General features: G+C 63.7%; 1 protein-coding gene across 5 annotated transcripts; it reads right to left on the reverse strand.

Annotated features, from left to right (window-relative positions):
* Window positions 1-437: 437 nt before the first annotated feature.
* On the reverse strand, window positions 438-26,432 carry Inf2 (inverted formin 2). Of its 5 annotated transcripts, none has more exons than XM_077800215.1 (23): window positions 26,317-26,432; window positions 15,980-16,379; window positions 14,750-14,865; window positions 14,525-14,684; window positions 14,042-14,075; window positions 12,929-13,070; window positions 12,181-12,322; window positions 11,183-12,001; window positions 10,504-10,649; window positions 10,368-10,429; window positions 9,857-9,959; window positions 9,601-9,686; window positions 9,083-9,183; window positions 7,922-7,992; window positions 7,741-7,848; window positions 7,293-7,363; window positions 6,961-7,081; window positions 6,483-6,647; window positions 6,198-6,300; window positions 5,934-6,092; window positions 4,829-5,470; window positions 4,280-4,339; window positions 438-1,300 (listed from the first exon to the last, which is right to left on the reverse strand). In XM_077800215.1, the coding sequence occupies exons 2-22, from the start codon at window positions 16,368-16,370 to the stop codon at window positions 4,281-4,283; spliced, it is 3,801 nt and encodes a 1,266-aa protein (XP_077656341.1). In that variant the 5' UTR covers window positions 16,371-16,379; window positions 26,317-26,432; the 3' UTR covers window positions 438-1,300; window position 4,280. The 5 variants fall into 5 exon arrangements, 4 of the variants coding, with proteins under 4 accessions (XP_077656341.1, XP_026261296.2, XP_077656339.1 ...); XM_026405511.2 differs by lacking the exon at window positions 26,317-26,432 and adding an exon at window positions 17,923-18,106 and having other exon boundaries at window positions 4,280-4,336; XM_077800213.1 differs by lacking the exon at window positions 26,317-26,432 and adding an exon at window positions 17,923-18,106.
* Between the last annotated feature and the right edge of the window lie 398 nt (window positions 26,433-26,830).

Below are 26,830 nucleotides of genomic sequence, written 5' to 3' on the forward strand. Positions count from 1 at the left end.
CCTCACTGCTGTGGTCAGGGACTGCCCACCATAGTTATTTACATGTGCTAGGTAAGTGCTCTGACACTGACCAATAGCCCGGCCCCTAATTTTTAAAAAATTTAATCTGGAAGGTGTTTGCTTCAAACCCCTGCACTCCTCCAACCTGCCACCCCTCCCTCTGTCCCTCCACCCACTCTCCACAAGAAGAGTGCTGAGGGGGTGCCTGCCCTCAGTCCCCAAATTCCCTCAGGTATAAGTGGGTGAGGCACCTGAGGGAGGCCCTGGAGATGCAGCAGACTCCAGGCTGGACCAGGGAGAGCCCTGTCCCCCTCTGCTCCACCTCCTGCTCCCCTTTCCACAGGGCAGAGACCTTGCTCACTGTCCCCTGCCCCGCCTGCTATCCCACCCACTCCTCCATCTGCCTGCCCCTCTCTTCCCTCCGCCACCCCCCCCCCCAGCTGTTGGGAAGGCCGGACAATGGGGCGGCACCGTAAGTACCCCTCCACCCAGCCCATGGCTCGGAACACAAGGACACAGCTGACCAGGCTTGGTTTTTATTGGTCAGAGTCCCTGCTGGCCTCCAGCCTCCTCAGCACACACCTGGGGGTGGGAGGAGTCAGGGCCGGGCTGCCCCTCACAGGGCAGATACTGAGGAGACCCCCAGCAGCTGCTGAGAACCACCATGTAGCTGCGCAGGTGGACCCTCCCCATCCCTTGGGGCCAGCCCAGCGCAGGGTTGGCAGGCCTGGCTATGTCCATAGGCAGACCCCTCCCTACCTCCAGGGGCCAGAAATGGAGGGGGCCTTGGCCTGCCCACAGCAGGGCCCGCCTAATCCTAGGCCTGGAGCCCCCTCACCGTCCCCAAGCCAGCTGCCTCGAAACAGTGAGGCCTGGGGACAGCATTCCAGTTAAAAAGCAGCTGAGCAGTGGCAGGCTGGACAGGGGCGCTGTGCCCACTACAGGGGCCCAGCCCCCGAGGGCCGTGGAGGCGATGCAGGCAGATGGGAGGAGCCCACTGTGGCACATGCAGGTGCAGGGCTGGGTGGTGGCTGAAGAGCAGATCACCAGGTGGGCGTGCAAGAGGCCCGGGGGGAGGGCGGGCCCAGGGCATGGGTGCCTGCGGGGTTCCAGCCAGGACGACCCAGGGAGGCTTCCGGAGGCCCTGGCTGGGCAAGGCACGGAGGTTTGGTTCTCAGGGGCTCAGTCCCAGCCTGGCCCTGGAAAGCTTCATTCATTTCTAACATTACATCCAGCTGCCCACTGCTGTGCCCAGGCTGGCCAGGGCTCTCTCACTTGGCTTTGGGCTTGGGTCTGAGGCCTGTGGAAAGGAAGAGAAAATGACATCATAAGAAACTACCTTGCTGGGGACGACCCTGGGTGCCCTCTTCAGGGTCCTAGGCCCCTGCACTCCTCTACAACCATTGCCAGGACTGAGTTATGTATCCCAGGTCCACTCTGACCCCAGGGTCTTTCCCTGGGGCAGCAAAATTTATCCACGTGGAAGGTACCTACATGATGTGAGCAGGAGGCACCTGTGGAGGGCCCGTCTCCACAAGGCTTGGTGCCCTGAGCTGTATCCTCTGCTGAGATGGGACCACGTGGCTCAGCTCCCCCATGTCCACACTCACTGATCCCACCTGGAGCTCCCTCCATGCCTGCCCCTCCTGGCCCCTCTGCTGGACTCTGTCCTGCCTGTTCTCCATTGCATGCTGAGAGCCCCAGGGCTCAGTGCCAGCAGTCCCCTCAGCTGGACCGCCTCCCTGCCGACCCCACAGGTGCCCTGTCCCCAGCACCCTGGGCTCCTGTCCATGGCCTTTACTCAGCTATCCCAAGAGCCCTCCCTTACTGCCACCCTGGTACAGGGTACAGGGGGACCTGGGTTTGAAAACCCAATGTTCAAAAGAGACAGTGAGCAGGAGCAAAAGTAAAATCACTCAGGGGGACTTCAGGACCCTCCCACCCCAGGGAACCAGACGGGAGGGCACTGCAGGCTGGGCCCAGAGTAGGGGTGCTCAGAGAACGGGGGGCTGCTGACCCAGAGGCACAGGAAAGGGCCGGGCTTGGTGGAGCACCCTGCACTGAAGTCAGAGGCAGCAGAGGAGGGGGAGGAGACCTAGAAGAGACGTCGGGCACCCTGCTGCAGGGTGGCAAGGGGCGTGTGGCTCAGGTGGCACCCTAGCTGTAGCCTTGCATCCTGGGAGGTCTGTGGCCACCACCGCCTCAGCCACGAGTCGGCGTCACTCAACACAGAGCCCAGGCCCTCCCGGCGCCCTCTGCTAGGGTTCCTGTCCCCACCGGGGGAGGCCACCCAGACACACCAGAGCCACAGGATCTCCCAAAACATCACAGGAGACAAGAGGCAGGACCTACAGGGCGGGGCACCGAGTAGTGACTCCAAATACCCTGGCTCCGGACAGAACCTCGCCTCCAGAGACACCAGACACCCCCTCTGGGAGGTGCCGTGGGACACGGGCCGCGTCTGCCTAGCTGCTCTGGTGTCTAGGGTGCTCCATGGGCCTCTGTGTCCCTGTGCTAGGGTTTGGAGTGAGCTGTCCCCCAAGGGTCCATGCGAGACAATGCAGGAAGGTCAGAGGAGACAGTGAGTCAACCCCCTGGGGGGTTAACTGAGTGGTGACTAAGTGGCAGCTGTGGCTGGGAGGTGGCCCTGGGCATGGCCTTGGGTCTCTATTTTGTATCTGGAGAGAGGAGTCTCTGCTTCCTGGTCACGGGTCAGCTGCTTCCCTGGGCCACACTCTTGGGCCAAGAGGTCCTGCCTCATCTTGAGCCCCAAGGAGTGGGGCCTGCTGTCTCTGGTCTGAGGCCTCTGACACCGTGAGCCCCAGATGGACTTCTCCTCCTCTAGTTGTGCTGGTCGAGGCCCTTTAGTCACAGCAGCAAAAAAGCTGACTAACACACCCTGGTGACGAGGGCAGCCTCACGCCACCCACACTCTCCCGCGGCCCTCCAGCCTGGCGGGGGCAGCCAGGGCTGGCGAGGCTAGGCTTTGCCGCCTCCGCACTTCTGGGAGAGGGCACTGTCGTCCTGATCCTGTCAATGTCCTGTCGGGGCCACGTTTTCCCAGAGAGCTGGGACACTAGAAGGGCAGGACTTCTTCCTGAGCCAGGGTGGCACTGGACCGGGGCCACGTGTCACTGCCAGCCCTCCAAGCCCACAGACTACATGTTCCCACTGTCCCCTAGGCCAGGGCAGCAGCTGGGAGAAGAGCTGTGAGGACACAAGCTAGCCTCTGAGGGGAACCGGGTGACCTGATAGCCCAGCTCACAGAGTAGCCCCAGGCAGCAAAGGCTCGGGCCAAGCGTAGGTGGGTCCCGCAGCGAGGGCCGACTGACTGTAAAGAGAAGCACACCTTCTGGTCTCCACTGGTCTGGCCACCACACAGCAGACCCCACCCCCCAGAGCCTAAATTCCGAGCATCAGGCCTGGCCATGTGCAGCGTGGCCAGATGTGGCCACCGGAGCAGTGCTGCGGGTGATGGCCCCTCAGCTGAGCTCACAGAGCTCGTGGCTAGCCGGGCTCTCTGCCCTCCCTCAGACATAGGCCAGGCACCCGCGGGGGCCAGGCTGCTCGAGCCGCATCTCAGCCTCTTGGGCATATCCACTGCCCTGGCTGTCCTGTCCATATGTGGGCCCTGGAGACCAACTGACACACACTGCACCTAAACAGCCTGCAGTCTCAAGGACCTGGCCACGGGGCAGAGGGGGCCTGTCCACCCTTGTCCCTAGCAAGGACAGTATCTGCCCTGGGCACTATCCTGGTCTCCTTACAGCCTCCCCGGGAGTGTGCTTGGCCAGCACCTGGGCCACAGCAGGACTGCAGTGGACCTGGGAGGCCCAGCCTTGGGTGCCGACTTGGAGTGAAGGTGTGGGCTCAGCAAAGCTGCAGGTTAGCGGGCAGCAGTTAGGGCTTAGACGTGGGATAGGAGCAACCTCAGCCTGTCCTGCTGGCCAGGAGATTAGGCCACCCCCAAAGACCTGGCACTGTGTCCCAGGGGGCCCAGAGTCCTGAAGGGAGCCCGGCTTGGTGCTGTCCACCCGCCCTCTCGAGGCCACGTGCCTGGGCCAGCTCTGAGGTTGCATCCTGTGGTAGCAGAGGAGGCGGCAGGAAAGCGAGGCTAGGCAGCCTGGCCCTCCCCGGCAGGGAGGGCGGGAAGGAGCCTGCCACCAAGGCCTGGGCATTTTCGCCCAGGAGGCTGGAGGGAGGCCAGGGTTAGCATCCTGCAGGCTGAGGCCCAGCGCCCGCTGCCACCGTTAGTCCACAGGCGCCAGCGCGTACATACCTCACTGGACGGCACACAGTCTTTTTGTTACATTAGCGTCAGAACCAGGGGCAACTTCTGCTTTCAAATAAGAGAAACTACTCTCAGCACTTGTCACAGGGGAGAAGCCCTGAATGAGGCATCTGGGGGCCACGGGACCAGGCCAGCCTCACCAACGTCCCCAGGACCATGTGCCACTGAGGTCCAGTGCCCCAGTTCTCTGGCCACTGAGCCCAAGGCAGCTCACGCCAGTCCACCCTGCACAGCCTCTGGCTGCAGCCGCCCTGCCCCCAGGCCCTGTGGGAGTGGGAGTGGGGCAGGGTCAGTGGGTCAGGGGAACAGCAACCTGTCAGCGGAGGCCCCCACAGCTGCCCGCCTGTGTGCGGCTTGCTTCCCTGGGCGGTGCGCCCAAGACTATTCAACCCTCTCCAGGGTGGGGTTGCGCCTGCAGCACCCCTGGAGAGGACAGGAGAGGGGCCGCTGGCAGCAGGGAGAGGCCGGGCCCATGTGGGACGCAGAGCTTGACCACAGGCCGGCAGCCCTACCTGCGCTGGCCTGGCCCCAAGTTACCTTCCTGGCTCCTTGAGGGACGCTTCTTCCTCCGCTTGCTTGTCCCCTTTGAGGCCCGGCCTCGGGATCTGGGGAGGGTGCCAGACCCCGAGGAGTCTGTCACTGCGTCCTCGGAGAAGGACTTGTCCAAGGATGTGTCCAGTGCAGACTCAGGGGCTGTGTCTTCCTCATCCTCATCCCCACCAGGGCCTGTGGCAGGGGGGCCAGCACTTTGGCCCTGGATAGCTGTGTCCTCTGGTCCTTGGCCTGTGCTGTGCGCCTTGGCCTGGTGGACGTCCTGCAAGCCTCCAAGCTTCTCCGGGTCCTGGCTTGAACTCTCAGCCCCGGGGGGCTTGTCTCCAGAGAACTGGAGGGGCTTCAGGGCCCGGGTGTCTCCCAGAGTCACTGGCCAGGCCCCCTCGGAGGGCTGGGGATTCTGCGTGTCCTCGGGGGCCAGGAAGTCACTGGCATCCACGTACCAGGAGGAGCGCCTCTCCAGGGGCCGAGGACTGCCCTCCTCCCTGGGGGGCCCTGGGCTGGGAGTCACAGCATCCGCCAGGTCCCAGCCCTGTGGCCTCCCAGCTGCAGCAGCATCAAGGCCCAGCTCGGGGGCGGGGTGGCTGGCGTCCTCACGGGGGCCTTGGGCAGGGTCACTGGCGGCTGCTGTAGATGGAGGGACGCGTCAGTGAAGGGCCAGCCCAGCCCCTCCCTGGACAGCCTTCCTGACCCCCAGGCCCATCTGACTCCTTAAACTCCACTGTTTCCGGGGTCCCCATGTGTGGCTTCCCACAGGCTGGACAGGGTCCTGCATCCTCACTCTGCCCACAACATGGATAAAAGAGGGCACCCCAGGGGCCACATGAGCCACCCCTGTCCCCAGATCCTGAGGTGGCCACCTGGGAATGGGGGCCTCTCCCCGAGGCCTGCCTGTCCCACCACCTCAGGTCCCCGAGCCCCAGGGACGCAGTGGGCACCATCCCCCATGTCTCCTGGCTGCTCAGAGGCTGGACAGACGCACCCACCCCCAGGGCAGCCCCCTTGCTGTGCTGTCAGAGCTGCCCCCTGCTGTCCCCTCCCTCCAGTGCCCCCAGGGAACCCGAAGAGAGGAGGAGGGCCAGGGTCTCACCTGGCACTGTGGCCCGCAGGAGTTCTGCTGAGGCCTTGCTGCCCACCTCGCTGTCCCCCCGGCCTCGGGCCGTCTTACGCAGCTGGAAGCCCTTCCTGATGTCAGCCAGCAGGGCATCGATGACACACACCTCCTCCTGCCTCCCAGGGCCCTTCCTGACTGAGGAGCCAGAGACAGGCAGAGAGCTGCTCTCAGCCGCAGGAGAGGCCCGGGGCAGTGCACTGGGGGGAGGCACCCCACCTGGCCCTGCACCCCAGGCCTCACCAGGCTTCCCATCCTCGCCCCGCGGCCTCCGTGCCTCCTCCTCCGCCAGCTGCTGCTTCCTCCTCTCCGCCTTTGCCACCTGCTCCTTCCTGTCCTTGTTCTCCTGTGCAGGCAGACAGGAGCCCCATTGTCCGGCTCTCAGTCACCCTGTGAGCCTTCGGTGGGCATGTCCCCCTCCCTGGGCTGCAGGGGCACAAGGGACAGGCCAGGCTGGCTCACGTGGCTGTACCCACCCACACCCCCTGGACTGAGGGGCAACTCTGCCCAGGGCCTTTCCTGGCTCACCTTCAGGGCGCGGGTGAAGAGGTCCCGGAAGATCTTCATGGTGCTGAAGGTGTCCTCCAGGGACAGCTGCTGGGGGTCCTCACACAGGTAGTCGGCCAGCTCCAGCTTCTTCTGCTCGATGGCCTCAAACACCTCGTCCAAAGCCTGGGAGGTCGCGATGCTGTCCTGATGGCAGGGGCTGGGTCACCACCCAGGGCTCCCAGGCTGGGCCCAAGGGTAGGGTGGGACCCCCCTGCATCAGGAGGTGGCAGCCACAGCCTCCGGGCACAGGTGTCAGCCCAGGACCGATGTGGGCACTGTGCACCCCTGGGTGCCTGGAGCCCAGGCTCAGGGAGGCCCCTCTCTCCCAGAAATGAAGCCAGGAACCCGAGAGGCCACCCTCCCCCGAGGCCCCCTGGGCTCTGCTCTGCCCACAGCTTAGCCTCCCGGGAGCCCACCAGGCAGCCTGGCTGCCAGCCCCAGGGCCCCTCCTGCTTGCCTGGAGGCGCTGGGCATACTGCTCCTGCACCTCAGGGTCGGAGGTGGACACCTTCCGCTCCGTCCCCAGAAGCTTCTTCAGGTTGGTGCTGGCTTCGGAGCGGATAACCTCCAGGTTGATTCTGAAAGGCGTCAAAGGGTTGGGCCTGGTCAGGGGATAGCTGAGGTCCAGCCACACTACGACTGTGGGGCCCTGCCCACCCTACTGGGGCCTTAGGCTTCGTACACTCCAGGTGCCGAGACCTGGCCTGCCAGTGCCTCGTGGTGGGGACCGGAGCTCAGGGCTGAGGTCTGGCCTGGGCTGCAGGGGTCGGGCTGGGGAGAGCTGCCTACCCTGCGGCCTGGGAGGGCTGTGCCAGGTCCTGGGGCAGCTGCAGGAGGTCAGGGTGGCTCTTTTCCACTTCCTGCAATAGGATGCATCTATGAGACCCTATTTTGGCCCCCCACGTACCTGGGGATGCCCCTGCCCCAGCTCAAACTCTGAGCACTGAGGCCCAGGAAGTCCTCAGCCCTAGGGCCCTCCTGGGTCCTCTGGACCCTTCCCTGGGGCCTGGCTATGATCTTGACAGGTGTGATTTGCCTTGGGACTGCCTCACTCCCAACAGGGGTGGGTGTCCTGGGGCGGGATGGAGGACCGTCCTGGCACGGGGACGGCAGGAGGGAGGCGTGCTGGGGAGGGGCCGTGGCGTGGCTCCAGCAGGCTGGAGGGAGTCCTGGGGAGGCTGGGGTGGGGGCTTGGGCAGGGGGCACACTCCAGCCTGCCCCTCCTGCTGGGGCCCACCTCCAGCACGTGGTGCAATAGCGTCACCCGGTTCTGCTGCGACTTGGTCTCTGTGAGCTTCAGCAAGGTGCTCATCTTGAAGCCATCAGCGTCCCCGGTGTGGCTGCCCTGGGAGGGACCGGGAGTGAGTCTCCCTGTCACTCCGGGGCCTAGAGGGCGGAGGGGTAGGTCCCTGACTTACATAGTTGAGAAAGTTCCCGATTTTCAGGATCAGTTGGCAGAAGACAGGCAGCCGGTGACTGGTGAGCAGGCCTGCGGGCAGGCAGGGCTAAAGGCGGGCACAGAGGCCCCAGGCCCCAGGTGCCCTGGCGTGGGGTCTGTTCCTCCCTCCCCACCCTCAAGCCCCTTGCCCCAGCTCAGCCCAACATGGGGAAGAACACGGGGCAGGGGCTCAGTGGGCATGAGCCCTTCACCACCAAGCTCAGAGGCTCTGGGGCAGAGGTCTTCTGGACCCTCACTACACCTGGGACAGAGGACCACCACCTGTTCTTCCACTAGGGCCACCAGGGCACTGGGAGGAACCTCTGGAACCCTCAATGCTCTCGTTCTCAGCTAAGCACCCCTCTGGGCAGCAGAGAGCCCTCCTGGCTCAGTGGCTGAGATGGGAGGGGACGTCCACTGCGCCTTGGTCATCGGGTCCCACCTGTGTCCCTGTTCTGTGGTTTGGCAGATCCCTGCCCATTCCTCACAGGTGGCAGTCTGCACGTGCACCTGTGTCTGCGTGTGTGTCTGACAGGTGTGTGCATGTGCGTGTGTGTGTGAGGTGTGTGCGTGTGTGTCTCACACATGTGTGCATGTGTGTGTCTGACAGGTGCATGAGTGTGTGTATGTGTGTCTGAGGTGTGTGTGTGGGTCTGACAGGTGTGTGTGTGTGCGGTATGCATCTGAGGTGTGTGCGTGTGTGTGTCTGACAGGCGTGTGCCTGTGTGTGTGTGAGGTGTGCGTATGTGTCTGAGGTGTGTGCGTGTGTCTCACACGTGTGTGCGTGTGGGGGTCTGACAGGTGTGTGCGTGTGTGTATGTGTCTGAGGTGTGTGTGCGTGTGTGTCTGACAGGTGTGTGCATGTGTGTGTATGTGTCTGAAGTGTGTGTGTGTGTGTGTGTGCATCTGACAGGTATGTGCATGCATTAGTCTGCCCTCGCTTGTGCCTGTGTGTGCAGGACACTGCGTGCACATGTGTGTCTGATGCATTTGTGTCTCTGGCGGGGGCAGCAGTGGAGACAGGGTGGTCTCTGGTGAGGTGGGGGTGGGCCCTCTGCAGCTACCACAACTCGGCCTATAGCAGGAGCCCCCGTCCCCTCCTGCTGGTAGGCCCGTCCCCAGGCTCCCCAGCCCCACTCACTCTCACAGGCGGCGAGCACCAGCTGGGCCTTGGGTCGCACCATGTCCAGCACAATGGCCGTGCCCTCACACAGCAGCATGCACTCCAACCGCAGCTGGTAGCTGTCCGGGCAGAGCAGGGGTCAGGGCTGGGGGCTCCCAAAGCCTGCCTGACTCTGCAGTGTAGGGGGCCCTAAGAGTCCACTGGGCACAGAGTTCTGGATTTGATGGGCAGGGCAGAGGAGGGGTTCCACAGCCTGGACCCTTCCACATGCTCTTTAGGGCCTGCCCCAGGATGAGGTGGGGCCAGGCAGGGGCCTAGGGAAAGACCCCATTCCCCTATAGCCAGGGCAGCCTGGGCTGGAGAGGCCTTCTCAGGAAGACCCTGGTCCTCTTGGGAGCCCCAGAGGCCCCTCTTTGAGGGAATGGGTGGGGGATGTGGGGCAGGAGCGACGTTGGCAGCCAGCCAGCTGTCCAGGGCCCCTCTGCCCCAGGGCCCCTCTGCCCTCTCCCTCCCTGGGTTCTGGGCAGGCTACTCACCAAGGAATGTCCAGCAGGAGGACGTAGAACTGGTCGGCGTTGGCCAGCTTGGCTCGCTCCTCTGTGAATGTCCTCAGGTTTTCGATCTGCCAGAGGAGGCCACGAGTGGGCAGGTGTGCATGCCAGCCCTCCTCCCCAGGAAGGCCTCCGGGGCTGCTCCCAGCCTCCACCACCTGCAGCAGTACCGCCTGGGGCGGAGAGGTGCTGGGACCCTCCCTGCCTGCCTGCTGGGGGGCGGGGCAGGGTCCCAGCTCACCTCGTGCTTCTCTGGAAGTAGTTTCAGGAGCTGTTTGAGAACCTCCACGTCAAACTTGGCCGTGTCCCCAGCCCGGATCATGGCGGTGACCTCCTCGTTGGAGCTGAAGGGGTGAGGGGAGGGGGTCACAGAGAGGGCAAGCCATCTGCCCAGGGTCACGTGATAATGAGGGTAGGGTCCAACGGCTCACTCCCTGTCAGTATCCCCCTTCCAGAGGGCTGCTTAGGAGACCGGGTGGGTGGACACAGCTCAGGGTCACCCAGTGAGCTCCTGCAGGGGCCAGTGCCTGAGCTGCAGCATGGAAGAACCTGGGCTGGGAGGCGGGACCATGTGACTGACTTGGCCACAGCTTGTCCATAACCTTGGGGGAAAGTCCTGGATGCTCTGGGCCTTTCTCCTCAAGAGCCAGGACTGGTGGCCTCTAGGGTCTCCTGCCCTGGGGAAGGAGCGTGCACTGCCCCAGAGCAGCCTGCAGAGGGCGCTGCCGGCTGGGCTGGCTGGAGAGGCTCACCACTTAAACTGCTTCAGGAAGATGTTGAGGTTCAGGCTCTTCTTGGAGTCAAGAAAAGTGACCTGGAAAACCACCACATGAATGGGTCCCAGAGGGTGACATGGGGGGACCCTGATGATCCTTGCCCCATGCCTACCTCCTTGGGCTCCTTCCTGGCTGGGGCAGCTGTGGGCTCCTTGGGCTTGGCCACGGGGAAGGAGAAGAGCCGCTCAATGCTGGAGAAGTCAGGCTCCACCGCGTCTGTGCCAGGGCTGCTGAGTGTCGCCCACATGGAGTTGCGCTCTGCAGGCGAGGGGCAGGAGAGGGGCACCACCATCAAGCTCACACCCCCTCCCAGGTCTGGGGGGCCAGGGCCAGGTGGGCCAGGCCTCTGAGGGCCGTCAAGGGTACCTTGCCTGGATGCCGTCCTAGGCCAAGCATACAGCAGGCGTTTAATAAGTGCCTGGCAAAGGAAGACCCCTGGCTGCTATTCTACTCTGTGCATGTATGTGGACATGCACTCATGTATCCACGTGGTCGGTGACCTGCCCTGTCTGGCCTGGGCCTCCTCTGAGCATCAGCACCCCAGGCCCCAGGGTGCCAGGCACAGGTTGGGCATGGGCTGTAGTACCAGAGATGCACACTGCCCACAGGACCAGAGGGACCTCAAAGGAAGCCTCTGCCCTGCTCCGGCCCTGCCCCACACCAAACCACATGAAACTGAGCCCGAGCAGGACCCAGGCTGCCCTGGCCATGCAAGAGTGGGCAAATGCAGGTGCACCACCCCTCCCCAGCACCTCTCGTGTGGCACCAGCCTTCGGGCTCCGCAGCCTCACCTCGGGCCACGTTGGATGGAAGTTTCTGCCAGTTCAGTTTCTTCATGCGCAGTGTGGGTGGGTTCACCCTGCGGTGGCTGGGGACCCAGGCCGAGCCCAGGCTGTGGTCCACGTGGGCCACAATGAGCTCTTCCACGCCACCCGCAGGCAGGGTTGGAGGTGGAGGGGGGCCCCAGCCCCCTCCAGGCGGTGGTGGGGGGAGTGGAGGAGGTGGTGGGGGCAAGATCCCACAGGAGCCAGGCAGGGGAGGTGGCAGAGGGGGTGCTGGGGGAGACATGGCCCCCAGGCCTGGCAAGGGAGGCGGGGGTGGGGGCAGTACTGGGGGAGGCGTGGTCCCCAGGTCTGGCAAGGGAGGTGGAGGGGGTACTGGGGAAGGAGTGGTCCCCAGGTCAGGCAAAGGAGGTGGAGGGGGTGCTGGGGGAGGAGACGTGGACCCTAGGCCTGGCAATGGAGGTGGAGGGGGTACTGGGGGAGACCCAGCTTCCAGGCTTGGCAGGGAAGGTGGGGGTAAAAGGGGCCCAGGGCTGGAACTGGGGAGGGGCGGTGCGGGTGGGGGTGGGGGGTGTGCTGGCTGCTGGGGGGCTGTCTCCCCACTGGTGCTCTGGAGGCCAACTGGGTGCTGGTGGGCAGGAGCTGCGGCCTGCTGCTGGCCCTCCATGCCAGCCATGGGAGCAGCAGTGTTTTGGGGGGACCTGTCCCTTGGACTCTGGCCTAGGTTGGCCTGGATGCTCTTGTGGGCCTTGTCCAGGGAGGTGGGTCGGGGCCTCCCTCTGCTGAACAGCAGACGCTCAGCCACCTCCTCCAGGGTGCATTCCTGGGCTGCAGCAGGGGAGATGTCCAGGGTTAAGAGAGAGGGCTGGGGACAGAGACAGAAGGAGGCCACCTCCCTCAGACAGAGGATGGGTTAGGGGTCAGGGTGGGCCTCCCCACATGGTCTAAGACCTGCTTCTTCCCACCAGGTTGACCCCTCTGCCTGCCTGGCTCACCCCGCTGCTCACCATCACTGGCCAGGAGCACGGCCCGGTTCACCAGGCTCTCCAGGGCCTCCCAGAGCAGCTGTCCTGAGCGGCTGGTGGGCTCCAGGTGCAGGAGGCCTTGTAGCACTGACAGCAGCTGGGCTGACACTGGAGAGCAGCTCACCTGAGCGGGGCAGGCCGACAAAGGGCAGGTCAGTGGCAGTGCCCTCCTCTGCCTGTCTGCCAAGGGCGTCCGTCCCCACTGACCCCCTTCACCTAGCTGAAGGCCTGGTGACGAGCAACTCAGAGACAGGGTTCTTTGTGTTACTGGTGACTCTGGGGACTGTTGGGTGCATTATGGGATATTAAATGGCATCCATGGTTTTCACCCATTTGATGCCAGGAGCAGGCCCTGCCTAGTAGTGACCAAGCAAAAATGTCTCCAGATGTTTCTGGGTGGTGCAGAGTCAGTGAGCTAGAGGGAGGGCCTGGGTGCTCTCAAACCCAGTCTCCTAGACTCTCAACTGGCCCTGTAGTTCCCTAAAGTCCTCTGACAGTGACCAGCGAGCCGGGGCCCAGGATGGCATGGTCAACTCAGGGCAACTCAGGGCAGCCCTGGCCCTTGGAACCGATCCTTCTGGATCTTGCAGCCCCAACCCTGTTCCCAGGCTGCCTGCTCTGGGCTCTGCCTCACCTCTGCGCCCTCATCCCTTGCTGCCCCCTGGAGTGTGACCCTCATTCTACTGTCCAGGTCACCGGAGGGTCTGACCCATGCACAGCCCAAACACACCTTGTGGAACAGGGATGCAAAGACTTCTTGGTGGCTGTTCATGTTGAGGCCATTGCACACACGCTGCAGCTCCTCCTCGTCCTCTGCCTTGGCCTCCTCAAAGGCCTCTAGCTGGATCAGCAGGTCAGCATCCTCCAGATCTCTGGGGCAAGAGAGACCAGGGCCAGCTGACCTGCTGTTCCCATCAGCCGTGCTTCCCCAGGAACGCGAGACAGGGTGGCCCAGGGCCCCGCTGCATGTCTGTTCCTGCTCTGCTGACCTGAGGACACTGGGCAAGTCTCCTGGACATTCCTGTGTCTGACATGTGGCCACGGCAGCCAGGGGTAGCAGGTTGAGAGGTGGGCTCAGGTTGGAGCCTCGCAACCTGCTGGGCTGCCCACCTGGGCATCTCCACACCCCTCATAAACGGAGCTCACGTTCTCCTGAGGGCTAAGTGCAGGGTAGAGCCAGGACTTCCTCCGGAGGATGGGAGGGTGTGGTCAAGAGCATACCTGAGGCAGGTCCACCAGGCCTACCTGGGAGCAGGGGGTGGGGCTTCTGACCCTAGCAGGAGGGCCTGAGTGTTCACTGGGCTCAGGCATTGCCAGTCAGCTCAGCCTGGCCAATGAGCAAAGCCCTCAGCAGGCAAGGCCAGCCCCCCACCCCCACCCCCAAATTGGCCTGCCATCCACTCAGCAGACCTTTGCCCAAGGCTAGCTTGACAGAACCAGGCCCCGCTGAGTCCCTCAGGCTGGCTTCCGGGGTGGGAGTCCACCCTAAGTATAGTCCTGAGGTTGAGATGGGGGTTCTTGGCCAGGTGGGTCTGGCAGGGTAGGATTCCGAGTCAGCAACTAGAACACACTTGATTCAGAGGAGGGATGAAAGGCTGCCAGCGTGACTCCTGGGGATCCCTGGGCTCGGTCTGAACCACCCGAACGTCTCGCACTGTGTCTGGCTACTCAAGTACCGGGTGTCAGCCTGAGACCCGGCCTTGGGGCAGGCCACTGGGGCTTCTCCTGGAAGCTACCTCTGCCATCTAAGGTCTGTTAGGGCCAGGCTAGGACACCAGGGAAGGTGGGCTCAGTCTGGGGAGCAGAGGGGAGGCCAGCAGAACCAGCCACAGCAGGGACTCACCGCAGTCGGGTCAGAATGTCCAGGAGCTGCAGCCCTGGAAAGGGATGGGGGGTCAGAGGGTTCAGAGGCTGCCTCTGTCCCCCGGGTCTCCTGCCTCGTATCTGAGTCTTTTACCACCACTGCCCATTCACCCCACTGCACGCATCACCCGGCTCACAGGACATCAGGGTCCTGAGGCTCCAGAGGTGGTGACATGTTGGCTACACCATGGTACTCCTTCAGTGGTCACTGCCAGGGTGGGCAGGACTGCAATTAGGGACCAGACTACCCTTCTCCTTCTGCTGCCCAACCAGCCTCTAAACAGAGACGGATGTCCAGTTCTGAGGCCTGTGGCCACTAAAGGCACAGTGGTGGCAGGAGACTCCCCTACCCTGGGCTGGGCTGGCCCAGGGGACTCTTGGGAAGACCTGCCAGGTGCCTGGCCAGGAGGAGGGCAGTCAGGAGCCCTGGGCAGCAGAGGGTACCAGGCTGGATGGCAGTTACCGATGAACTCGCTCCGCAGCTGGGTGCGGGTACGGAGGTCCTCGGGGCCAAGGATGACAGCGTTGACCACGCTGAGCAGGGTGACCACGTAGGGCACGTTGTCACTGTCAGAGAGCTCGTTCATGATGACACTGAAGCGGTACTGCTGGCTGCACACCGTCTGCAGGGAGGGTGGGGTCAGTGTGCTCGGGGCGGTCCTGCGCCCAGCCACAGGCCGGCACTCACCTTGTAGTGGTCCAGGGCATCCAGGGTCAGTGCGTGGCCCTCAGGCGAGTAGATGCACAGGGCGGCCAGCAGCTCAAACACCTGCTTCTTGACCATCACATTGGATGTGTCCAGGGCTGCAGATGGGGGTGTCTCATGGGTCCCCTATCCACGCTCCCTGGCCAGCCTTGCTCAGGGCACTGCCTGCCAGGGGGAACTCCCTCCAGGCCTGGCACATAGACACCAGGGGGCGCTGTGCGCTCACCCATGCCCACAGTAGGTGCTGGCACAGGGCCCTGCCTGCCAAGCTGACCCTGCCTCCCAGACCACCCGGAGAAGGGGAAGGTGACCCCAGCACTCCCAGGGTCAGATGAGGCTGGACTAGGATGGCCCCTGCCGCTGGCTCTGGGCTGTTTTCCCCGAGCTCAGTACCAGCTGTGTTCCCAGCCGACAGCCTGATGTCTCTTCCCCTGAACCTCTGCCTTTCACCCCATCTCCCGAGCTGGGAAAGGTCCAGGGGGGTCTCTCCTTCGTCCTGCTGAGAACAGGCCACAGGGCTTGACAGGGGCTAGCCGGGCCCAGCCTAGAAGGGGCTGAGGTTGGTGTGGGCCTACGCTGGACAAGCGATGGGTGGCCTCTGGCTTCCTCACCACATAGGCCCCTGCTGTTCCCACTGTCCCTGGAGGCTGAGTGCCACCCTGGAGCAGCACAGCTGGGGGACAGAGGACCCAGAGACTGCCATGTGTCTCACAGAGGCCGCAATGAGCTCTGGCCACAGCCTGCGGAGACCCCCTGGGGCCAGAACATAAAGCACACGCAGCTCTTGGGGCCACAAGGCAGGAAGCAGTAGGCACAAGGGGCCAAGGCCAGGCTCTGCCTACCAGGAAGGACAAGCCCTCTAGGGCAGGAGGGGGGACAGCAGGGTGGAGAGCTGTGGAGGGTGCTGAGAGGTGGACGGCAATAGCAGGAGTGGGCTGCTATGGCTAAGGTCCACAGGCTTGCAGCCAGATGGAGCATATGTGGGGGCCACTCAGGTGGACATTGGGAGAACCAGGGCCTGAAGCCAGGGGTGGAGCCAGCACAGGGCTGACGGAGTCACAGGGCGGAGGGAGAATGGGGACAACCCGTGGGAGTGGTGGAGGGAGAGAGGCGGTCTGCAGGCCCAACTTCCTACTGCCCCAGGGCCCCAGGCCTGCCCTGTGCTTGGCAGCCAGGGGCTGCGCCCACGTCACCTGGGCAGGCCTGGCTCACCCTGGGACAGCTGGCGCACGTAGCCCTGGTTGCTGAGGATGTACTCGATGCCCTGCTGCGAGTTCATGACGGCACGCACGCAGCTGACGCAGGTGAGCTGCAGCAGGGCGTCCGCGATGCGGGCCACGCCACGGCCCGACAGCCGGGCCAGCGCCTCCAGCAGCAGGTCCAGGCCGCTCTGCTCCAGGAACTGCACCATCCAGCCGCCATCGCTGCTCTCCAGGCGCTTGCGCAGGCCTGAGTAGTTGACCACGGAGGGCATCTGGAGCAGCCGGATGCAGAGCTCAGGGTCGGCACTCTCCAGGTTGGCCTCCGTGGGGTCTGAGTCCTGCGGCCCCAGCTTCTCCTTCAGCGCGGCCCACTTGCGCTGTGCTCCCTCCTTCACTGACATCTTGCCAAACTGCAGGGTCCAAGAGGGACAGGGCCGTCAGCTCAGCCAGAGGGGAGGCCAGGGCCCAGCTGTCACCCTGGCATGGGGATGCCACTTTCTGCTGCCTCAGTTTCCCCTCGTGCTTCCAGCTCAAGCCCTGCGGAGGTGGGAAGGCCTCAGCGAGGGCTCCCCTGGGCCTGCACAGGCAGCGAGTCCCCCATTCCCACGAGGACCTGAGGCTCAGAGCAGGGTCAGAGGACCTGCCGTCCCTGCAGAACTTGGATCCTGGTGGGCTGCAGTGGCCAGGCTGGCTGGAACAGCACTGGGCAGTGGCAGCGACACAACAAAGCGCCCTTTTCTTTCTGGGTGCTTCCCGGGCCGCCCACAGCTTTGGCAGCAGGGCTGGGAGGAGGGGCGGGTCCCGGGGCTCCAGTTGCCCCCAGCGGGCAGCAGCCCCCCCAGGCCGGTCTCCCCAGGCCTGGCTGCCTCTGGTGGGGGGAGGGCGCACTAGTGAGGAGCGGACGCTGGGCACATGGGGTGCACCTGGTCAGGGGCGACAGGGTGACTGCAGCCCAGACCTTTCCCCAAAGCAGAACACGGGACAGGCAAAACCACCCTGCTCTCACCTCCACCCACCCCTGGCCCTGCCTGGGTCCAGCTGGCTGTGCTGCCGTCCCCACCGCAGTCCCCAGAGACTGGCCTCAAAGGTCAGGGGCATCCCAGGCCCTCATGCAACCATGTATGGCTGGATCTTATATTTAGCCCCTGAGAACCAGAGTGTGGTGCAGGGAGTGGGAAGGCAGGGTTTGGTGGAACACGGCCCCAGGGCTTCAGACCCCTCCAAAGCCCCAGGCTCTCCCCGCACCCTCCACCTGACCCCAGCTGTCCCCACTCCCGTGGCAGGCATTTACACTGGCCAGGTGTGGGTGGGGGAAACAAGGCAGCCCCTGGGAGGCAGGGTCACATGCCCACGGCCCCACAGCTGGTGACCTGGAGTCTGCTAAATGTCCAGTGCAGCCTCGCATCAAGTACTCCCTCACCCAGTAAACTAGAGGGAAGACCCCAGGCCAGAGGGACCACCCAGGAGACCATGGCCACACTGGAGGAGTAAGCCAAGGGAGGCTCTGGGTCCCAGTGCCTGCCCTCACCCTGGGGCCCTGCTGGGCTTTGCCCTGGTGAGCATCTTGGGAGCACCCAGCCTGCCTAGTCCCTATCTCTTGTTTATCCACCTGCCCTGCAGGGCCCATGGGCCCCCTCTGGCAGGAACCTGGTGTGGACAGGAGGGCTGTCCTATGCATGTGGACCCAGCTCAGGCCATCAGCAGGCCTCCGCTCAGTCATTCTTATCAAAGCCTCAGTTTCCTCATCTGTGTCTTGGACATCTGCTGGCTGGAGCATCCTAGGGGCTGTGAGTGTGGACACCCCTGGCCTACAGGCAGTGAGGGGGCAGTCTGGGTGGATACCAGCCCCCACGGCTCCTCAATCTAGGTCCTATGCTGGGCCTCAGAGTGGGGAGCCCGCGCCCTCCCCCAGGCCTGGCCCTCAGGCCGTCCTCCCTCCGTCTGTTCACTTACCCAAATGCGCAAAACCTTGCGGCTGCCTCTGCCCACCCATTCCTGTCTCAGGCTTCTCATCACCGTAGACCCCTAAGCTGCAGGATCCCCTCTTCAGGTGGCCTCCACCAACCTCGGCCCTCGGCCCTCCTGGGCAGCCTCAGGTTCCCAGAGCCCTCTGGGTGGCGAGGGAGCCAGGGCTCCAGAGCCAGGAGGAGCAAGACTGCCGGCCTCTGCACACCTCCCTCCACCCTGAGGAGGCTCCCAGAACTGACCCTCCCTCCCCACCCATCCTCTGCTCCATTGGCCAGAGCTGCCGTCCCCTTGGCACAGACTGGGTGGGACGGAGTGTGAACCCTCCCAGGCCAGGCCTCTGACATCCAGGGTGCCCTCTCCAACCAGGAGCCCCAGGGACCCTTGGTGCAGGGGAACCTGATCTTCCAGAGATAGCAGTCACCTAGAACTGACCCACCAGGCTCCAGGCTGTCAGACCAAAGTTCAGGGTGCTCGGGATCCTCCCGGCCCTGGGCACCCACCATCCTCAGGACTACAGGCTCTCTCCCTATAGACCCCAACTGACAGGAGCCCTCAGCCTGTGGGGCAGCACCTGGGCAGGAGGTTGTGTCCTGGCCCCATGCCCTGTCCTGGGGCTGAGCTGCACGCTGCCCCACTTGGCCCTGTGTGGGGCAGCAGGTTGGGGCAGGGGTCTGCTGGGTGGGGTCAGCGGGGCAGGGAACTCAGCCAGACACCCAGAGGCAAGGTGAGGGCACTCCTCCCTCTGACACTGGCCAAGCTGCCAAATCTCATGGGGGACGGGCCCATTCATAGGGTCAGGCCCTGACCAGGGATGTCCTCCTGGAAACATCCCAGCTCTGCAGGATGCAGCTGGGTACACAAAGGGACCATGGTGACTGATGGACAGAACTCCCACCCACGATTTGTAGCCACCAGTCCAAACGTCAAACAAAACCTGGCAGTAACTGGCCCCAACAGCTGGGACTTGATTAATGATTGACAGTTTCCATAATTTTTGCACCTGCTTCTAACTTGGAACCAACCAGAGGAAGGCAGACCCCTAAGCTGCAGGATCCCCTCTTCAGGTGGCCTCCACCAGCGCATCCCCGAGGCGTCCCTCTTTTCTACAGACAAATCTATAAAGCTCTCTCCCTCCCCTGCCTGGCACAAGAGGTGGCGGCTGACCCCCTACAGATGGTTCCAAATAAGCAGCCTCCACAGGCCCCCACGGGCTGCGCATGGGCACCGGGGCAGGGGAATCCAGTTTACAGATGTCACGAGGCCATGTGGAACACTCGGGAAGCCTCCAGAGCTCCTCTTGGGCTTACCAGCCATGTTCCACGTTACCCTGGGCAAGTGACTCTGCCCCTCTGTTCTCCATCTGCAAAGTGAGACGCAGTGGGGTCCGCACAGAGGAACTGGGGTGGGGGCAAAGTGAGAGCTCGGGATTGCTCACGGATGTCGACACGGTCCGCACACACCTGGCCCTTCCCCTCCACCCCTACATGTCCTCAGGCTGAGAGTCAGGGTCCCAGATGGGCCTGGCACAAGCCAGAACCCAGGACTATCTTCAGCTCAGACTCCCTGGGGTGGCAGCGTGGCCTCCCCCGGGGCATAGGAATCTGCATTCCCACAGCTTCCACAGGGTCCTAGCTCTGCGGGCCCGAGCACCTAGGTTCAGCCCCTTGGAACGCTGAAGGTCAGGGCACCCAGAAAGGTCCCCTCTGCCCCCAGAGCCCCTCTCCAGTCAGTGAAACCGCAGTGAAACCGCAGTGGAAGGGCCTCAGGTGCAGTGCTTGAAGCCCTGGGGACTCCAGCTCCACACTGCTGGGGTCACTGTGGTTCTTTCCCAACAAGGGTTTCCACTGGGATGGGCCAGCACAGCACAGACTGCGGATGCCAAAGGCCTGGTCTCCCTCCCTGTGAGGGCCATCCCAGATTTGAGGGCCAACCCTGCCCTCTGGAGGAGAGGTCCAAGAGGCCCCTGGGCCACCTCCCGGGTATGACTCCTGTCTGCCTCCTCTGCCTGGGCCTGGCCAATCCGGAATGGAGACGCCTGCCTGCCTCCCTCATGCCTGGCCACTGTGCTGCTCACGGAAGCCAGGCGACCACTGCCCCTGCCTGGTAGTCACCTGTCAGGATGAGCTGGGGCATGCAGAGCAGGACCAATGCTGCCCCCAAGGTCAGACACCACTTATCCAGCCCCTGCTGAGTAGATGGAGAAACAGGGCCAGAGAGGGCGGCTGCCCAGGTGGGCACCAAGCTGTGCACAGTGGCCAGGAGGCCTGCACATTACCCTGGCCTCCAGCAGGCCACCGTGAGGATCCCGGCTCTCTGGGAGACCTGGTGAGCCCTTCAGCCTCTGGGCCTCAGCTCCCGCACCCATGCAGCAGGGAAAACCGAAGCCCTGGCTTCCAAGGAGTCAACCACAGGCTGCTGCATATGGCACAGGGCAGGGTCCCTGGGTCCCCAGCCCCACCAGGCCTGGAGATCCGAGACATGTTCTGGTCAGGCTCCTCATGAGCAGGCTGGCCCTTGAGCCTGGACACTGGGGAGGTGGGTGCTGCCATCTGTGGCCCATCCCTGCAAGGACTGCCAATCCAAGGGGCTCTGGGGACCTCAATGCGGGGGGGGGGGCACGTGAGGCCTGGGAGGGGGGCCTGGGGTGGGGTGGCAGGTCTGAGGGGGCCTGCTGGCACCAGCGTGGGGGCTGGCATGCTTCTGGGCCTAGACCCAGCAGAGGCGTGGAGAGGGTGAAGGAGGGAGCCTGTCTTCCAGGGGTGGGCGGAGAGCATGGCAGGAGCGGGATTCCGGAACTGCAGCAGGGGCTGCCACACTGTATTTTTAGCTCCTCCAAAAGCCCAAATTTTTCCACTGCCTGGCAACCCTCAGCTCTCCATAGCTGCTCGCGTTCCTGGCAGCTCCCTGGAGTTCAGGAGCAGCCCCCAGAGATGAGTCTGTCCTGCTGCGACCCCGTCAACTTCCCTCTTAACTATAATCTGGGCTCCCTTGAGCCTGACCCAGCAAGTATAGCACCTTCCCATCAGGCTGCAGGCCGTTGGGGACAGGGCTGCCTTGTGGGGTCACCTGCCTTGTGGGTTCGGCCCAGGTAGGAGTCCTGTGCACAGCAGGTCTCAGGAAAGGGTGGAGGAGTGTCCACCCACTGTCTGCATGTCCACGGCCGTGGATCATATAGGGCCGGAGGTGGCAGTGGCCAGGGAGCAGGCTGGGGCAGTAGGGCCCTGCGGAGCACTGAGTGTGCAGCCCAGAAAAGGGGGTCCGAGGAGGGGGCGGGCAGAAGGCACTCCTGGCAGTGTTGAATCCAAAGCCAGAATCACAGGAGCAAGAAGCCTTGGGTAGGATTTCACCCACATGCCTGTGACGTATCCCTGGGACACCTGCTGAATGCCAACAGAAACAGTAAACAGGAAGTGCTTGCTGGGGCTCAGTGGGCGATGCCTGGCCTGGGCCCGGGCAGGAGGGTCTGGCACAGGGCTGCCTGTGCTGAGCACTGTGTGTCTGGGACTCTATTAAGGGGCTGGGGTGGCCTCAGAGTCCCCTCCTCCTGAGCTCAGCTCACTAAGCTCGCCTTAGGAGGACAGGAAGGGCGGAGGCCTCCACGCCAGGACGCTGGGCTTCCATTTCCACCTGCTCTGACATAAAGCAGGGCTAGGGTGCCCTAGACTTGCACTGTCACCAGAGGGGTCCCTCTGGGCCTCAGTCTCCCCAACTGCACAGAGTAGGGCCACTGGGTGTTTGCTTAGGGCCTGGCCCCCTCCAACATTCTGGGGGTTTTGGTATAGAGTCTGGGGCCAGAGAGAGGCGTGGGGTAATGACAAAGACGGTGGCCACCAGTCAGGGACTCTTGGAGTCCAAGGTCCTCACCCTCAGCAGCGCCTTCTGTGCTGGGCCCCACCAGCAATGTGGAGTGCAGGGGTGTGGTTCTTGGGCTCAGATGAGGAAGCCAAGGGACTTGCCAGGCCCTGCAGGCGGCAGTGCTGGGATGACCTTGGGCTGATGTGCCACAGGCCTGTCCACCTACAGGAGCTGAATGGGGGATGGGGCAGGCAGCCTGAAGGCCCTGCCTCATCCCAGGATGCCTGCGGGGTCCTCTCCCCAAGACTGGTCACTTGTCCCTCCCGATCTCCCCGATGCTCCCCAGGGAGGGATGGCCGGCTTCAGGACTCGGGTTCTGACTGCTGAGTGCTCCTCTGGGCCTCGCGATGTCCGGTCCTGAGCCTGCGCTCCACAAGCCCCCCCAGGTATCCCAGAACCAGGCCACCCCCCAGGAGCAGGGAGAACAAAGGCAGCCTGGGAGCGGGAGGGGCCCGGCCTGCAGCCCCCAGCATGAGGGCAGCTGCCAGGGAAGGCACTCAGCTCCGATTCCAGGCACAAAGGGGTCTGCAGCTGGGCACAGGTGCCTTGGACGGCCCACTGGACTCCCGTTCCCGTCTTCCACACGTAGGAGCATGTCAAAGCCACTCCTGGACTGGAGTGCAGCAAAGGGCCATGCTCTGACTGCCCACACCCAAAGACCTGGCCAGCTCGACAACCAGGAGTCAGCTGGGACAGTGCTTTCGTCTCCCAGGCTCCTGCCCCTCCACAGCCAGCACCAGGGGACCTGTCGGAACTGACTGGGTGAGTGAGATCCTTGGCATGGGTGTGGCATGCCTGTTGACATCCTGGGGAAGTGCCAGGGCCCTCAGGAAAGCCAGCTGATTCTGTACTCAGTTTTCTCATCTGTAAAATGGGCAGGGTGTTCTCCAGGGGCCTGTGGCTCCTGTCCTCAGCTGGCTCGGCCAGCACTGCCCGCAGTGCCCACCCCTCACCCCTCAGAGGCAACTTCCTGGGCCCAGCAGCCCCTGCTCTCCTGCCTGGGCCCTTTGAGCTTGGGGTCCCCCAGGAATCTTGCTCTCAAGCCACTCACATCTGTGCACACAGGAGGCAGACAGGCGGGGACAGGCAGCGCCTGGGCCAGTGAAGAGCAGCCTGCCCCCTGCTGCTGGGCGCAGGCGGCAGTGCCAAGCTGTACTTGGAGCAGAACGGGGACAACAGGCACGTGGAAGGTGGGGGAGGCAGGCTGCACGCGGAGGCCACAGCCCAGGGCCAGGCACAGATGGGGAGACTGAGGCCATGAAGATGTTCTCATGCAGCTGGAGGCTGACTTCCAGGCCATGTCCAGCACTGGACAAGGACCAAGATCAAGCTTAGCACGGAGAAGCCCCTGCTGCACATGTCAGACTGTCTGGGGGAAGCTGCCACCGGGCATGTCCAGCTAGGACACCTGCCAGCTCTCTGACCCACTGTGCTTGGGACCTGTCTCCACACTAGCTCTGATGTTGGGGCTCAGTGGCACCAACTGCAAAATGGAAAGCAGACCCTGCCTCTGGCTCCCCAAGTGTCTTCTGGCTGGCCTTCCGTCCATCAAGGGCTCCCTGTTGGGCCCTGGTCAGATTGGCCTCCTGGCAGCCCAGGCCACACACCCTGCCTGGGGAGATGTCTGCCTCCACTGTGAGGCTGGCCAGGGCACATCCCCAGGGGAGGGGGGCAGCTCTCCAGGCCACCCTCCCCTCCCTTCTCATGCTGGACCTGGAGAACTCAGAACAGCTCCAGCTCAGGGAAGGGGCAGTGGAGAGAGCTGTGGTCACGTGCTGGCAGGAAGCCTGCTGCTCAGGATACCTGCCCCAGGATTCTGCAGAGGCCTCCATTACTGGCCAGGGCCCAGCCTGGTCTCCTGGGTGCCAGCACACCAGGGGAGCAAGAAGAAGGGCATAGAGGCTGGCAGAGCCCTGCCTGGCTGTCTACTCCAGACTCTCCCAGTCCCATTCTACCCCCTCTGCTATCCTGCCCACCCCTGCTTCCTGTAGCAGGGTGCAGCTGGGAGAAGCCACAGGGGTTGGGAAGATAGAACAGGAAAGAGGCCATGGCCATTCTGTCCTCAGATAGTGCTGGAAAGGGGCCTTGGCTTCAGTCTTCCCACCAGACCATGACCCCAATGCCCGATAAAGCAGCAACTCCAGGGCCTGGGGCAGCTGGCACAAGGGCAGATGCCCACAGGGCTTTGTAAGTGTCTCCTGCCAGAAGGGATGACCCCAAGTCTGTAACCCAATGGTTCCGCCTCAGTGTTCTCACCCGTGAAATGGACAGCATTTTAAGTACTTGCACCTCATGGGATAGGCACGAGGGCCAGATGGAGCAGTGGGAATATGGCAGGCCAGTCCACTTCCCTCCACTCTCTCAGCTCACAGACACCGCTCAGGAGCCATGAGTGGTGAGAAGACAGGCCAGGCTTGGGCCAGCTCTTCAGGGATGAGGCAGAGGGGAGACCTGGGCAGCACCCAGCCCTGTTCTTTACTTAATCACTTGAGAAAGGGGCTGTAAGAGAGTTCTTGCAACAGCCCCCGTGGGGGACAGGCCAAGTTGCCCCTGCTTTCCTTGCCTGGCTCATGCACAGCTGGTGGTCAGCTGGAGGTCGCAGGTGCTAGGCAGACGAAGCTGTGAGCGGGTTGGGGACTCAGGCTGTCTGAGTACCTGGGGGAAGGAGTCTCCTCACTAAAGTGAGCCGGCAGGGTAGAGGCCTCTAACAGGAGGCCACATGTTTTGGGCCTGCTTTCACACCTCCAGTGACTGGCACTCACCCGGATACCTCCTTGTCCTTGACACTGGGTGTTCCTGAGGGACAGCCCCTCAGAGACTAACTGTGCTGGCCTCTGCCACCCAGTTCTCCTGGCCTTGTCCACAGAAGTGGGCATGCCCTCCTCAATGCACTGTGTCCACTGGGCCATGTCCACTGTGTCCACCTATTAGACTCCTGCTGTATGCAAGACCAAAGCAGGGGAGGGGTCCGGCAGCAGAATCAGGCCCTATCCCTCCCACCATGGGGTCCTTGACAAGGCACTTCAAAAACCTGGGGCTTGAGCCTGCTTCAGACAGCACCCACTGCCCCACCCAGGGCTGGTGAGCTCCACCTGGCCCAAGCTGCAGAGGATCCCATGTCCTCCTGTGGCCTTCACGACCCTGAAACTTTCCCAACCTGGAAACAACTGCACTTTGATGGCAGGCGGAGTCTACTTCAGGTAGGAGGCTCAGTCCCAGAGCACACAGCCTGTGCAATTAGCTGACAGGAGTCAGCACCCCCACAAAGTGTGGGGGGGGTGACGAGGGTTAACTCTTTGCCCTACCAGTTACCAGGTCCTGGAGAGCAGAGCCCTCCACAGCAGCCTGCTGGGCCGGTTCACAGAGGGAGGGCAGCCCCTCCTGCCCCTCAGTCCTCCTGGAGACTCGCCCTTTGCTTGCCAGGGGGCCTCTGATAGTCTGGACATCCAGCTCTTGGGGAGGCTGGGAGGCAGACCAGGCAATGGTGTCTGCAGCTCTGGGGGCCAAACTGACTTTTTTAACAGAAAGTTGCTGATGACCTGAGGGGACAAGGGCAGGGTGAAGCCTCAGACCCCATCCCTGCAACCAAAGGCCACAGTGTTCACTTCCTGAAGGCCCTGCCCTGGGCAGCTCCCTGAGCCAGGTTTGCAGGGCAGCAGGGAGAACATCTGTGCCTCAGCTACCGATCCCACTCTTCAGTGTAGATGGGAACTGAGACCCAGAGAGGCAGGGTCCCACCCATGGCATTGCCAGAGCGAGGGACAAGGATGGCAGAAGGGAACTTCCCCACTCCAGCCTGGGTTTGACCAGCTGGGGTGTGGTGCTGCCATTGTGCAGCCTGGAGTCCTGGGTGGCTGGAGGATCAGAAAGACCTGGCTGCGGGACTGTGCTCCCCAGGGTCAGCTGTGGGCTGGGTTGGGGCAGTGCACAGGCCTCCCTCCCAAAGTCATGGTCACTCCTGGGGTCCCTGCCTAGGAAGAGGAGCATAAAACACTCCCACCCCCAACAATCTCAACTGTGAGGGGGCACACTCCCCAAGGCCAGGCGCTGCTGTGCTAGGGCGGGGCAGCACCCACCAGCGCAAGCACGGGCAGCTAGAAACCTAGCAGTCAGGGCGCGGCCGCAGACCCGCCCACGCCTGGGGTGCCACCGGGGCAGGGGACTGGAGTTAAAGTTTATTTTCTCTACTGTGGCTGATTCACTGTCAGGATGTGGCAGCCTCGAGGCGGGAACTGCTTGCCCCAGGGAGGCCCAGCGGATCGTGGCCCGCCACCCGCCGGTGGTTTGCGCTCTGGCCGCACTTCGGCGCCGGCCGCAGACCAGGGCGGGGCGCGCGGAACGGCGAGGCCAGGGGCGCCAAGTCCCCACCCCGGGAACTGGTCCCCCGCCGCCCGCGGGCCCGCGCCATCACTCGGGGCGCACCCGCGGGGGCTCGGAGTCCCCTTCCAAGCGCGCAGCGCCCCCGCCTCCTCCCGGACTCAGTTTACCCTGGGGTCCTGGCCGGCCCGGGGGCTGCGGACTTACCGGGTGGGGGCGCCGGCGGGGCGGTGGCGCGGCCAGCGCTGGGTCCCGGCGGGTCGGGGGCCGCGGGCAGTCGGCCCCACTGCGGTGCTCCGCACAGTCAGACCCGGCTAGCGCGGGCTCGGGCGGGGCCCGACGGAGGAAAGGGAGGCGCCGCCCCGCCCGCCAGCGGCCACGTGGGGGGCGGGCTGGGGTGGGGTCGCCGGGGAGGCCCCGCCCGCTGCACGCGAGGAGGGAGCTTGCAGGGGTCTCCCCGAGCGCCCATGAGAGGGGCCCCTTTTCCACCCTGCCAGCCTAGCCCGGGTGGGCGCAGACCGGGGTAGGAATTCGTCCCCTCAGTCGGAGCTCACTGTCAGCTGCCTGCCCCTTCCCCCGCGACTCCCCCGCCCTCCTAGGATCCTCAAGGTCCACTCCCACGGATAGCCCTAACTCTGGCGAGCCCACCCCACGGAGGCAGAGGGACGGGATTCCTTGGCGCTCTCCCTCTGGGTAAAGGAGAGCCTTGTCAAACCTGCGT

The sequence above is a fragment of the Urocitellus parryii genome, chromosome 6 (assembly GCF_045843805.1).
Source record: "Urocitellus parryii isolate mUroPar1 chromosome 6, mUroPar1.hap1, whole genome shotgun sequence".
Lineage (NCBI taxonomy): Eukaryota > Metazoa > Chordata > Mammalia > Rodentia > Sciuridae > Urocitellus > Urocitellus parryii.

Bases quoted from the DNA above. Each gene is read 5' to 3' on its own strand.
- Inf2 (XM_077800213.1), bottom strand. From the start codon at position 17,982: ATGAGAAGCCTGAGACAGGAATGGGTGGGCAGAGGCAGCCGCAAGGTT. The intron at 9,687-9,856 runs GTGAGCTGGGAC...CTCCTCTGGCAG, and splicing joins TACTTCCAGAGAAGCACGAG to ATCGAAAACCTGAGGACATT. The intron at 7,993-9,082 runs GTGAGTGGGGCT...GCCTGCCCGCAG, and splicing joins GGTGCTCGCCGCCTGTGAGA to GCCTGCTCACCAGTCACCGG.